Below are 12,198 nucleotides of genomic sequence, written 5' to 3'. Positions count from 1 at the left end.
GTCTTTTAACGCTAGACTAATAGATGGATGATAAGGAGCTGAAGAGAAGCTATAAAGGGATATTGTTGAAAGCCAGAGGAGGAGAGAAGGAGGAACAGGGGAGGGGAGGGGAGCTCCATCCAATGTCTTCATCTCACTCTCGTGTGAGAGCAACTGAAGAGGTGACTTTTAAAAAGAGGAAAGACGAGGAGAACACACACAGAGTGGTGGAGAGAGCGACTCTGATGACCTGTAATCAATTAAGTAAGTGAGAAAGTGAGGAAGGGCACACACCATCTTTACTAAACAGCTCTTTTTAGAACTGTTGTGATAGAAATGTGTATTCACACACTAATTCGTAGTTCATGTGACAATGTGAAGCAGCCTTTTCGGGATGTTCAAGTTGTCACCTCCACTGAAATGTAAAAACAATGAAGAAAAAACATATTTAAATCTCCTCTTGTCACTTTTAGTTGTAAAATAGCACTTGCTGCAACTTTCTTGCACTCGAGTCATAACTGGTGAGTGCAATATAATAAATAAAGTGAATCTGTTCTTCCACAGATCATTGTACCCTGAATAGGATAACCGGTTTGGATAATAGATGTAATTATGATTCGTATTATTACTAGAATTCTTTCTCAAAATGTCTTTTGATACCACTCTTTTCACACAGCTGTGAGGCGTTTCACGGTGTACGACGTTCCGGCTGCCCACTCAGTTTCATGACATTGCAGACGTGAGACAGGCGAAGACGAAACCGTTACCGTCCGCGCGGCAGAGCTCCGTTTCTTACCCCATCCGGGTGTCCGTCTGAGGCTGTGACCACCAGGTTATAATAATCCACTGACTCCCGGTCCAGAGGCTTGTCCAGCACCAAAGACCCTGAGCTGGAGTAAGAACACACAGAGAGTCCGGTTAACCCTCGAGGATGACCTTAACAAAGAAACAGAGCAGAACTAGAACGGGCACTCGGTAGAGCGCATACCTTCGCATATCACAAGATTGGGCATTGAATTATGAACATTTTGGCATTAGTTGCATGTCAATTGGATAAAAATTGACCGCGCTATGGTAAAAAGAAGATTTTGACCTTTTCATGACCTTGACCTTGACCTTTGACCCGATCGATCCCAAAATCTAATCAAATGGTCCCCGGATAATAAACAATCATCCCACCAAATTTCATGCGATTCGGTTTAATACTTTTTGTGCTATGCGAATAACACACACATAAATAAATAAATACACGGCGATCAAAACATAACCTTCCGCATTTTCAATGCGAAGGTAACAAACAGCACAATACAAGTGAAATACAAAACACAGGAGCACACTGAACAGAATACTTTGAATTGTATTAGAAGTGTCAGTTCATAATGAATTGAGCGCTAACCACGTTAATCATTCTCATGTTGATACTTCCAGGTTTTCGTACGTAGTTTCGATGCTAACTCTGGATCAAGGGGCACATTTGGACACTGGTTTACTTTCAAGACGCCACTTTGGAGAGATTATTCAAAAATGTGCACGCATTAATAACCACTGCTTATAAGTATTAACACCCATTATGGGTACTTTACTGATGCAGGTGATCAGCTCACCCACAGTGGTATTAAGGGGAGCCCTCCTGGGTGCTGTTGCTGTAATAGCTCACTCAGTGTTGTGTCATAAAAAAACTACTTTTTCAGCCTCCTCCCTAAAATATAGTTTATATGAAAAATACTTAAAAGCTAGAGTAGGATCTTGTGAATATAAATACTGATTAATTATACATTAGATATACACTTTAGTATTGTTCAATGGTGATATAAAAAAGGTCTTACAACATCATTAAAATGGTTTATTGGTAGATGTGTATGATAATCATATGTATGATACAATAAATCCAGTATACACTTTATTCACACTTACACAACTTGTCAAGGCACCGAAAACTTTTGGCAAATATTGGAAGATTTCACAATGTCCGACTGAACCCATCAGATGGCAGAATGCACAAATCAAAGCCCTTAAATTCATTTTGATCTCTGCTCTTCTGAATTATTTACTTTACTTTTACTTTACTTAGTCCTTTTCTTTCACTCAAGTCCTCATTTGTCTCTCGTCATTGTTTATCGTTTCCTTCCTCTCCAACACTTTGTCCGTCTTTCACGTTGTCCTTGTCCTTCTCTCTTGCTCTCTTTAATTCTCTCCCTATTCTCTTCCTCCCCATCTCTTCCAGTCTTTCACCGCTCTCTACTTTGATTCTCTCTCGTCTCCTCCCTCAAGGAAGACAGATAGGATCTTTCCCCTGCATAAGAAACGCTTTTTTATTGGGCAGTAAATGAATAAATAAAACAAAAGCCCAAAGAGTGGTTCTGTGTGTGTGTGTGTGTGTGTGTGTGTGTGTGTGTTGATTGTGTGGAGGAGTGTACGGGTGTGGTTATGAGAAGCCCTTGGTTGAGCCTGAGCCCTGTATCATATCATTTAGACTACCTTCAAACACACACAACTACACACACACACACACACACGGTATGCACATCAAATTACAAATACACAAATAAGAAAACGGGTACTTTACTTCTGCTGCAGAGCAAAATGTCCAAAGCCGTCTCCCGTGAGGATTGTGTATGTGATGGGGTCCCTCTCACGATCCACTGCCTTGAGAAGTAAACGACGACAGAAACACACATCGACTTATTCATCCAGCCTGTTGTATAAAGCAGTGATTTAAAAAGGAGGGTGGCGCTGCAGTTGCATAGTATATGGTGGTATACCATCTTTATTAGTGAAAACTCTTTTAAACAATAAAGGTTCAATTGTGTGAAGAGATAACAACAAAGTAACAATTTAATACAAACAAGATATCAACAACCTCCAGTTAAAACAATTATAAAACTAGAATGGGCACTCGGTAGAGCGCATACCTTCGCATATCACAAGATTGGGCATTGAATTATGAACATTTTGGCATTATTTGCATGCCAATTGGATATAAATTGACCGTGCTATGGTAAAAAGAAGATTTTGACCTTTTCATGACCTTGACCTTGACCTTTGACCCGATCGATCCCAAAATCTAATCAAATGGTCCCCGGATAAAAACCAATCATCCCACCAAATTGCATGCGATTTGGTTTAATACTTTTTTACTTATGCGAATAACACGCATACAAATAAATAAATAAATAAATAAATACACGGCGATCAAAACATTACCTTCCGCATTTTCAATGCGAAGGTAATGAACACATGTGGACATGGATGAAGGAAACTGGAGAGGTCACAACCACCGGGACATAGGATGTATGTATGTGTGTGCGTGTGAGAGAGTAAGAGTGTACCTGCAGATTAAGCAGCGTCGCTCCAGTCCTCATCGCTTCGCTGATCTCCAGATTGTATTGTTGTCGGAGGAAACGTGGGGGGCTCTGGTTGTTTGGGGGCAACACTTCAATATAGACTGTCGTAATGGATGATCTAAAGAGAAAGAGAGAGAGAATGGAGTGAAGCCAAATGGAGAGATCACAAACACAGATGGAGACGCAGTAAGAGAGAAGCAGATAACTGGAATAGTAGCAGAGAAATGTTGGCGCGGGATATGAGGAGGAGGGCGGAGGAGGACGGTCAAACCCAGTGTCAGGGATGGTGAATGGCCCGTTATTTCACTGGAGAGTGTCTGGCCAGTTTGTGTTGCCGTGCGATAAGAGCGACGAAGAGTCTGGACGGCTTCACGTTGTCATCGTGCATTTTGACAAACTCGTCCGACCGATTCAATGATTCATTCGAGTAGAGGCCGCTTCATCTTTCTATTCATTCATTTTAATAACGGAGCGTCTGTGGAGAGTCACACTATCTTCTTTTATTCCTTCAGAATCTTGAAGCTACTGGGAAGGAACTTTCAACTGGTTATGAAACTCAAATTAATATGGACGACCTACGTTAATAAACAAAACCATCAGCAAGAAGACGTTCTATTTGAACGTAGTTATTCTTAATGATTGTCGTCGGTTACACCGGGTCTGATTCCATGCAACACCGGGAGAAATACCCGCAGGTACGGCAGGAAGTCCCACAGCCCAGACAGAATGTCAAACCCCGAAGCAGAACACACGAGAGGTTGTCTTTCGGGATTCCAGAGCTCGGGAACACTCAGAAAAACACTCCCACTGCGTTCCATCGCGGAGATCAACAGAAAAGAAGAAGTGTTTGATTGTGTTGAATGAGAGATATACACGTTTTATAAAAGAAGTGGAAATAGTCTGAGAAGCAAATTAACAGAGAGGGGAAAAAAGAAGTTTCTAAGAGGTTGTCCTACTTTCTGAGTACTTTCTGAGAGGAGATTGTTTCAATTTGTAAAATGAAAGCGTTTACATCTCCGGTGATGACGAGTTGTGGCTGCTCAACAAGCAGCATTCAATTATATTTTTAATCAATATAAAATATAAATACATTATGCTACCTGGTTGACCTACAGTTGACAGAGTTAATTAATTCTAGTGCTGTAAAAGCATGTGTGCTGTTTTTCTTTAGGATATGTCTCATTCCATAAGTTATGGATTTGGCTCTCTCCGAAGGCGGTCGCATTTTTCTCTCCCTCTCCTCCCCATGACCTTCCCCTCCCTGCTTGGCTTCTCTTGTCATGTCTTGTCTGTCTCTATACTTGAGAGACTCTCTCCGCATCGCTCTTCGAACTAAAAACCATGGACGTGATCAACTGGTCCCTAAACGCAATTGACACCATCTTCTCGACGAGAAGCTCGGGTTCGGGGGAACCTGCCTGTCCTGCTGGGACGAGTGTTGCTGGTTACACGATGGACGTGTGGGGGAAGTGGCGTGTCTTGTGCCTAGCAGCCCTTTCCGTGGAGGACGTAGAAGACATCTACCTATTCGGAACTTTGATTACAGGATTTCTGCTGTTTGGATTTGGCGCTGCCCTGGCTTATCGGAAAATTAAGGAAACGGTGACAGCCGTTAAAGCCCCTAAGGCTGCCCGACATGATTGACGTTGGGCAGAGTTGTTGGCACTCAGACTTTGGCATTAAACCGTCAGAATGACAACATCGTGGAGAAGCTGATGGCTCTGCAAATGAAATTGGATCGATTTGAAATCCTATTGGCAAACGGGAGGAAAATGGAGGAATAGTAGGTGCGCAAAATTGACATGCAGCTACTGGAAGACCAAACAATCCCAATCTTATCTGCTTTCGGCTCCCTCTACCAGGACGGGCCTTGGCCAAGGCCGTGACTGGAACAACAACTCCCCCGAAGATCACTGAGCGAGACTCTCTCTCATTCCCTTCCCCCTATCCACAGACACCTGTGGTTGTTTTCTCCCCAGGACCCTTCAAGGCCATCTCCATGGCAACGACCATCTTGTGGACTGAGAACTTTGTCTGTTGTGGACTGGGGGAGGACGATACATCAGGCCACTTACACACACAACCAACACACTGAAATGCACTCACTACCCCCCCCCCCCATCCCACGCCTTCGCCTGCTTTGCCCCCCCAGGGTGACAGGACGGGGTCTGTGTCCGGCGCCGTGACGGCGGAGGACCGTGCTGGGTGCTTGTCGGTGCTGGTTACCTTCTGCCCCCAATGACGGGGCTATCGCCCAGTCTTTGGATTACCTCCCCTCCCCCCTTCCTACTCGTTGCAAGTCATGTCTAAGATGTATGTGCTTATGTGCAATGGTGGGTTTTTTTTTCCTGCTCCCACACTGTACCCCTCTAGGGGCATAGTCGGGGGGTGGCTTTTTCTTTTTCTCGCCTCTCTTCCCTCATGTTATGCTGTAATCTTTCATCCACCCTTTCCAAGATGGCGCCGCGGACGGCGCCTCGGTGTCTTGGTGCGCGAATCTTGCACCTTCCGCCAAAAAAAGTTCCTCGTTTGTTTGTGAAAACATTCTTTGGCAATAAACCTGTTTCTGATTCTGATTCTGATTTTCTGATTATCATGTCGAACTTTCAGCCCTCTGGCGAATTGACTGACTTACATAATTGAGATAACAACATACTAACTGCAAATTAAACCCAACTGCCATCTGGAAACCGGCTTGACATCAACAATTATCTTAGATAATTATGTTCTGTATCTTGATCCTGAACACCACCTTCCCAAAGGAATACCATTCAAAAAGAGATGGGACTCATCAAGGACTACAAAATAAAATGCTCCACTGGCAGGGAACACGATAGCACAGGATACTGTGGGGGGAAATATATTACAACACTCTAATTTTTCTTTAACAAAATAAATGACCACCCTCCCCCATTCCTCGTATATATATATATATATATATATATATATATATATATATATTAGGAATGGGGGAGGGATCAACTGGGATCGGCTCCAGCAGTTTTGAGAATCAAATGTAATAATAAATAAAAATCTATATAAAATTAAAAAAAGATTTTAAAAAAAAACATACATTAAAAATATATATATATTTATATATATATTAATTGATAATCTCAGACCTTCTAAGATTCCCTGCATATCTAACATCAACAGAGTACAATGTATTAAATTAAATATCCCTATTATTCTATCAGAACCACCTGAACATACAGTTGCAGCCTTTTTCATGGTTAGTAAGTCTGGTATAAATACTCATATTCAGTGTAGACTAAACTCTGTGCAGCGTTTGTTCAAACTTTTCTTAGAAGCTATGTTTAAATTAAGTTTAATATTCCACACATATCGTTTTCTTTAAAAAGCATCATCGGTCATCAACTGGGACTTTTTCTAGACGTAATATATATCGGGTATGTATTTCCCAAACTTATTCAGCCATGGTTTGGCATCTTAGAAGATTTCAAAATAAAGGTTGGAGTTTGAGACGGCGCTTGGCAGCACAGGAGGAGTTTGCATTAAACGGCCCGCCGGCGTGTTGGAGAGGTTTTCGGATTTAGACACTGAATAATTTTCCTCCTGCTTTGTCAAAACAAGTGTAGAGTTCTGAGGCTGGCGCTCGTGACAATAACAGCAGCTCACTGAAACTCTTCAGCATGAATTAGGAAGACAGACTCCACCCATAGGTGTCTTTTAAATCAGGCTTTCGTAACGCATCTTAATTAGCGGTTTGGAAAAAGACCAATTTCTCCCATTTCCCAGTCTCACTCACCTTGAACGTCAGGCTAAGAAACTGCAGGGACTGAGTTTGTGTTCCCACTTGGAAAGAGAGCTGTTCAGCAGGGAGAGATTAACTCCACTCAAACTGGATCATCGACTGAAGAAGCCAAAGAACCTCGGGTCTAAACAATAGCCCAAAAAAAATAATCTGTTTACGTTCACAACAATAACAAAATAAAAAAAACCATAAAGGCTGGAAAATAGAAAGCTACCAGAGAGCGAGAGAATAACCCTTTTTCATTAAAACAATTCAGATGGCATTATTGATGAACAGCAACTGAGAGACTGGAGAGTATTCACTGGTGGTTTCCACTGGAGCTTTTGTTCGCCCTCTCTTTCCACTCGAAAACTATTTTGCCTATGGATGCACTCTTTTTTTTCTTCTCATTTCACATGCATCATCCATTTCATAGCCATGGCGACATAAATCTGTTCCTACTTGTGCAGCACAAACACAAACCTACACACGTGTACACACACACTAAGTTGCACAACACATGTATAATAAATCAACTGACGGGTTGGTAAGCAGCAGCAAAATGTTTCAATACAACCATTTACATGATTACTGTAACTGGTCACAACAGGAGTAGAAGTGGCACCATTATTACCAATACTTCTACTATTCATATTGCTCTGTTGACATACATGTTGGATTACACTTGGCCAAAATGAGTGGTGCGTTCCTCCAACACGAGGACTCGGTGTTGACTTGTGTTAGAGCTTGTGATCTATTGGCGGCCGGAGTTGGGCAATAATCTCTTTCTTTGTAACGCCTTTAAGCAATACAGGTTTCTGTTTGTTTAATAGAGCAATTACATCGGCTGACCAGATGTCCTCTTTTCCCCGGGCATGTCCTCTTTTTGAGACCTAAAGAATGCGTCCGGCAGGGATTCCAAAAACGTCCGGGATTTTGCTTCGCGGGATATTTGTGTTTCTCTGGGTCTTTCGCAAACTAGTTATTACCCCTTACAAGTTTTGGAAATGGTATCTCCCTTACGTTCCACCAGTCATTGGTCGACCGATCTCAGGGTTGCCAGATACACGATAATCATCCTCCAAATACGACCATTTTGAGCCTTTGGTACGATACTTCACCGTCTCCAATCTGGCAACACGGAGCACCTCGCCGCCTCCACTAGTTGCATTGTTTACAGCACATGACATCCGTTTTATTCGTTATCATTATTGCTCCAATATATGGACAAGACACATTAAAGAAGCGCTGGACTAAATGCCACAAAAAACATTTGTTTTACATTTGCACTTTGCAGTTTTGTTAAAGTTCAATAAATAGACGTTCATATAGTCATTTGTGTCATTTGTATGCATTCACATGGTCATGGTGCGGCATGCTATACACTACCCCCCCCCCCCTCACCCCCCCCACCCGGCGACGAAGTGTCCTCTTTTTCACAAACTCAAATCTTGTCACCCTAATTTACAAAAATCAAAATTTAAAAATGACATGACTTTTACAAATCCAGTTTGATGGAGGATTTGGCTGCTCTGCATCCAGAGGACGGACCGGTGTTCCATGGAGGAGTGGGGACTCGACCAGCCGCTGCAGCAGCTCTGTGGAGCGGCGAGCTCAACGTTTATGTTCATAGAAGTAATAAACAGTAATAGTAAGTATTACTCTACTTCCAAGCTGGCGACTTGTCGAACTATTGAGTTTAAGTTCCAAGTTCACACAAGTGACACAGTGTGGGTGTCAAGGATTTGGAGTTATTTAAAGTGTCTTTGAAAGAGCTGGGCCAATAATAAATATGTATTCTGTAAATTGTGACTTCGTCCATATTTTCCTATCCTCCTCTTACGGTACAGTGCAAAATGGCTTATTTATCGCTATTTATCTCGCGTCTTATCCTGTCGGATCGGTTCTCTCTGGTGACGCCCTCTTTCTCTCTTAGCCTGCAGTTTGATGAAAGTATAAATTAGACCCCCAAGCGTTCACAGTTTCCAGTATTTTCGGGTGCATCTATGTAGGCCAAGGAAAAGCACTTCCAATCTGAATGAAACGTGCATCTCAAGGGTTCTTCCAGTCCCGGCCCCCTCACACGGAGAGGCAGCACTCACGAGCGGAGATCCAAAGTCATTCCATAAACCGTCACTCACGTCTCGCTGAGGACGCACGGCTCATTTTGGGTCCTGACCCATAGCTTTAACAAAGCAGGTACCAGAGATGGATATTGATTGGCTATACTTTTGTTATGTTTTCAGCTGAGATAAACTGAGTGTCTGGGGACATTTGGAGCCAATCTGTGGGCCAATCACTGGAACAACCTCAATCTGTGCTGGCTCACGTTCTGTATTGATTTGGCAAACGACACAGCTGGAGCCACGCTGGGAGACAATTTCAGTTTTTATGACTGATAAACATTGTTGGAGAGAGAAATACATTGCATTTGTGACAAATAAATCATTTTATAATACAGATATGCTCAAAGTAAGCCGTGATGATAATTTAGACACCATCTGTTTTATGAAACTGGACTGACGTATTGGACAAGAGTGATTCGGATTCAGTTCAACAGAATGGAGCTGACCACACCTCCGTAGCCCACTCCTCACCTCTACTTGAAGGTGTGGTATCCATGGCTCAAGTTGCATTGTGGGTAACATAGATGTATAGGCACTAGGTTCTTCATATTCTAAAATATAAGCAGGTGAGTTGAATAAAATTGGCCGCAGACGGCACAAATTAAAGCGATCGTCACCTCAGTTTTGTACTTTTGCATTTTCCTCAAATAAAAATCGTGATTAAATATTCCTGTGCGTCTGTTGTGCTGTTTTTGTTGGGCGCCTCTTGTTTGAGCAGCACACACTTGGCTTGTTTGTCCATTCTGCAGGTACACTGCACTCTTTATTTATCCGTTTGTGGAGAATTCCAAAGCGCAAAACAAAAATAACTTTTGCCACAAAAAAGATTTGTTTTACATTTGCACTTTGCAGTTTTGTTAAAGTTCAATAAATAGATGTTCATATCGTCATTTGTGTCATTTGTATGCATTCACATGGTCATGGTGCTTTGAGTATCAGCACACCACAGGCTGTGGCTCACGCCGGAGCGGTGCTGTTGCTGTTTAGGACTCTTTACTTTTCATTCATGCCTATTTTTCCTTCTGGTGTTTCTTTATTATATGATAAGTAAGAAGACAAGAACACTGTGAAAATGAGGGACGTCGTGCATCAAAGGTCGTGAGCCACTTTTTCTCTGCACACTGCAAAAGCACATGGCCTTGTTCCCTGACGCCGCTCAGGAAAGTGCTCCATCAATCTGCGGAGCAAAGTACAAAGACCGCGTTCAAGTGGCTCAACGGCTCAACGGCTGGATTGACTTCTCTTCTGAGGGATTGACCGGTAATTGCTAAAATGCAACACGCTACATTGAACAGGTCTCTGCCAGACTTTGCTACCTAATCAAAACACAGAGCTAAAACATATTGTCGGCAGTTGGGGAACAGCCTGAGTCTGTGACTTGCTGAAAGTCATGGCTTCTTATCGATTTAATCCACGGAGGAGAAATGACGGGCAGGAGATGGAAAGAAAATAAGAAAATTCCCCGAATCAATCAGTCCTTATCCTTTAGAATGTCATGACATGATGCGTCTTTTACCATCTGCTGCATTTATTAAAGTTCTCGTGAGTCTGCATTTACTGAAATTGTCCCTGAAAGTAGCCTGTAATGTTCAGTCCGTTACTCAAGAAGAGGGCAACTAGCAGTGATGCGTTCAATACTTCTCATTCTGTTGCGCTCTTCTCCCTTTTCATTCTTCCCTTCAAACATTTGTCATATCAATCGTCCTCTCTTAAGAAGTTTGTGTTGCCATTTTCCAATAATAAAAACAGTATTCGTGATGCATCTCGAAAAAAAAAGGAAAACGGCTCACCTTGAAATGGGCGAAACGGATGAAGAGAACGGCGGGGAAAGTTTGAGTTTGAGAGTGCTGTGGCGTGTCTGACGAAGAGCGCGAAAGCTCCGGAGATCGGACGACCGTTCGAGCCTCAACTCGAGACAGATGGAGGAAAAGACTGATGAGTAGAAAGAGAGGACCCCTTACCTCCTCTGCGGAGCCGGCCCGTTGTCCGTGGCTTCTACGGTCAAAGCGTAATCCCGCCCCACAGTGAGCTCAACGCTTGGCGCCACAGTAATAACCCCGGTGCTGTGAACACAGACGCATTCATGATATCACGAGGAAGTGACGGCCGTACCTGAACTTCACACGACCCTCCATCAGTGTTCTCCAGCCACGGAGCCGACAACTATCTGCTCCGTCTCAACGTCCGATTCACGGAAAGATTTTCTAAGATTTTCCCTTTTTTTGTTGTTCTGCAGGTAATTTAGCGGAACTTTAGTTATTTATTTTTCATTACAAAACTGTCACTGCATCCCAAAATGAAAGAGGTTGAGCGAACACCCCTTCTACCCGTTAAGTGCTTGAGTTACCGCCGACTCTCTGAACACTCAGTGCTTCACTGTAACTGCACCTGGCTAATAGTGCTGATGTTTGTGGATATGTTTTTGCAATGAGGTCCATTTGCATAAAAAAAGGATTTCCTGCTATATGCATTCATATTTCCTCATTTAAATACGGGCAAATAGCAAAAGGAGCACCGAGACACCGTTTGCATCTCACCCTTTGAGGGTGCTTTTAGGATTACACTGTTTCTTTTTGCGAAGGCTTAGTGGCTGCAGAAGCCGAACACTTCTTAATGTGCCTGTGAGTGTAGATCATGTGTGTTTTGCCAGTGCTTAATCACTGTGCACCTGAAAATGGAAGAAAAATGGACTTGAAAGGTAAAACTAAGCTTCGGGTTGGGGGTCACACAATAACACAGTCTGTATTTATTATCAGCAGCTTTGCCGTTCTGACAGACGCGTGTGAGAAAGATGACGGAAAAGAGCATCTGGAACACCTGCTGTGTACAGAAGCCTTTAGAGGCTCTGGCACTTGTTGTTGTCTACGCTCTGGACACAGCCAGGCGCTCACTTCCCACCTGTTTTCAGTCTCAATGTTAAGCTAAGCTTATTGAAGGCGAGTGGTAGCTTCATATTTACATTACAAACCCGACCATTATTTAACCCTCCTGTTAC

At 42.8% G+C, this 12,198-nt stretch overlaps 1 protein-coding gene across 1 annotated transcript in view; it reads right to left on the bottom strand.

Annotated features, from left to right (window-relative positions):
• The window catches only part of LOC130204109 (protocadherin-15-like), a 172,405-nt gene that overhangs the window by 93,133 nt on the left and 67,074 nt on the right, over positions 1 to 12,198 (bottom strand). The window contains exons 16-19 of the mRNA XM_056430631.1: positions 11,165 to 11,266; positions 3,309 to 3,441; positions 2,546 to 2,625; positions 776 to 869 (exon numbers count right to left, since the gene is read on the bottom strand). Coding sequence (XP_056286606.1) covers positions 776 to 869; positions 2,546 to 2,625; positions 3,309 to 3,441; positions 11,165 to 11,266 — 409 coding nt within the window. The remainder of the gene's footprint in view (positions 1 to 775; positions 870 to 2,545; positions 2,626 to 3,308; positions 3,442 to 11,164; positions 11,267 to 12,198) is intronic.

This window comes from Pseudoliparis swirei, chromosome 13, assembly GCF_029220125.1.
Source record: "Pseudoliparis swirei isolate HS2019 ecotype Mariana Trench chromosome 13, NWPU_hadal_v1, whole genome shotgun sequence".
Lineage (NCBI taxonomy): Eukaryota > Metazoa > Chordata > Actinopteri > Perciformes > Liparidae > Pseudoliparis > Pseudoliparis swirei.
This window is presented reverse-complemented; position numbering and strand designations above follow the sequence as displayed.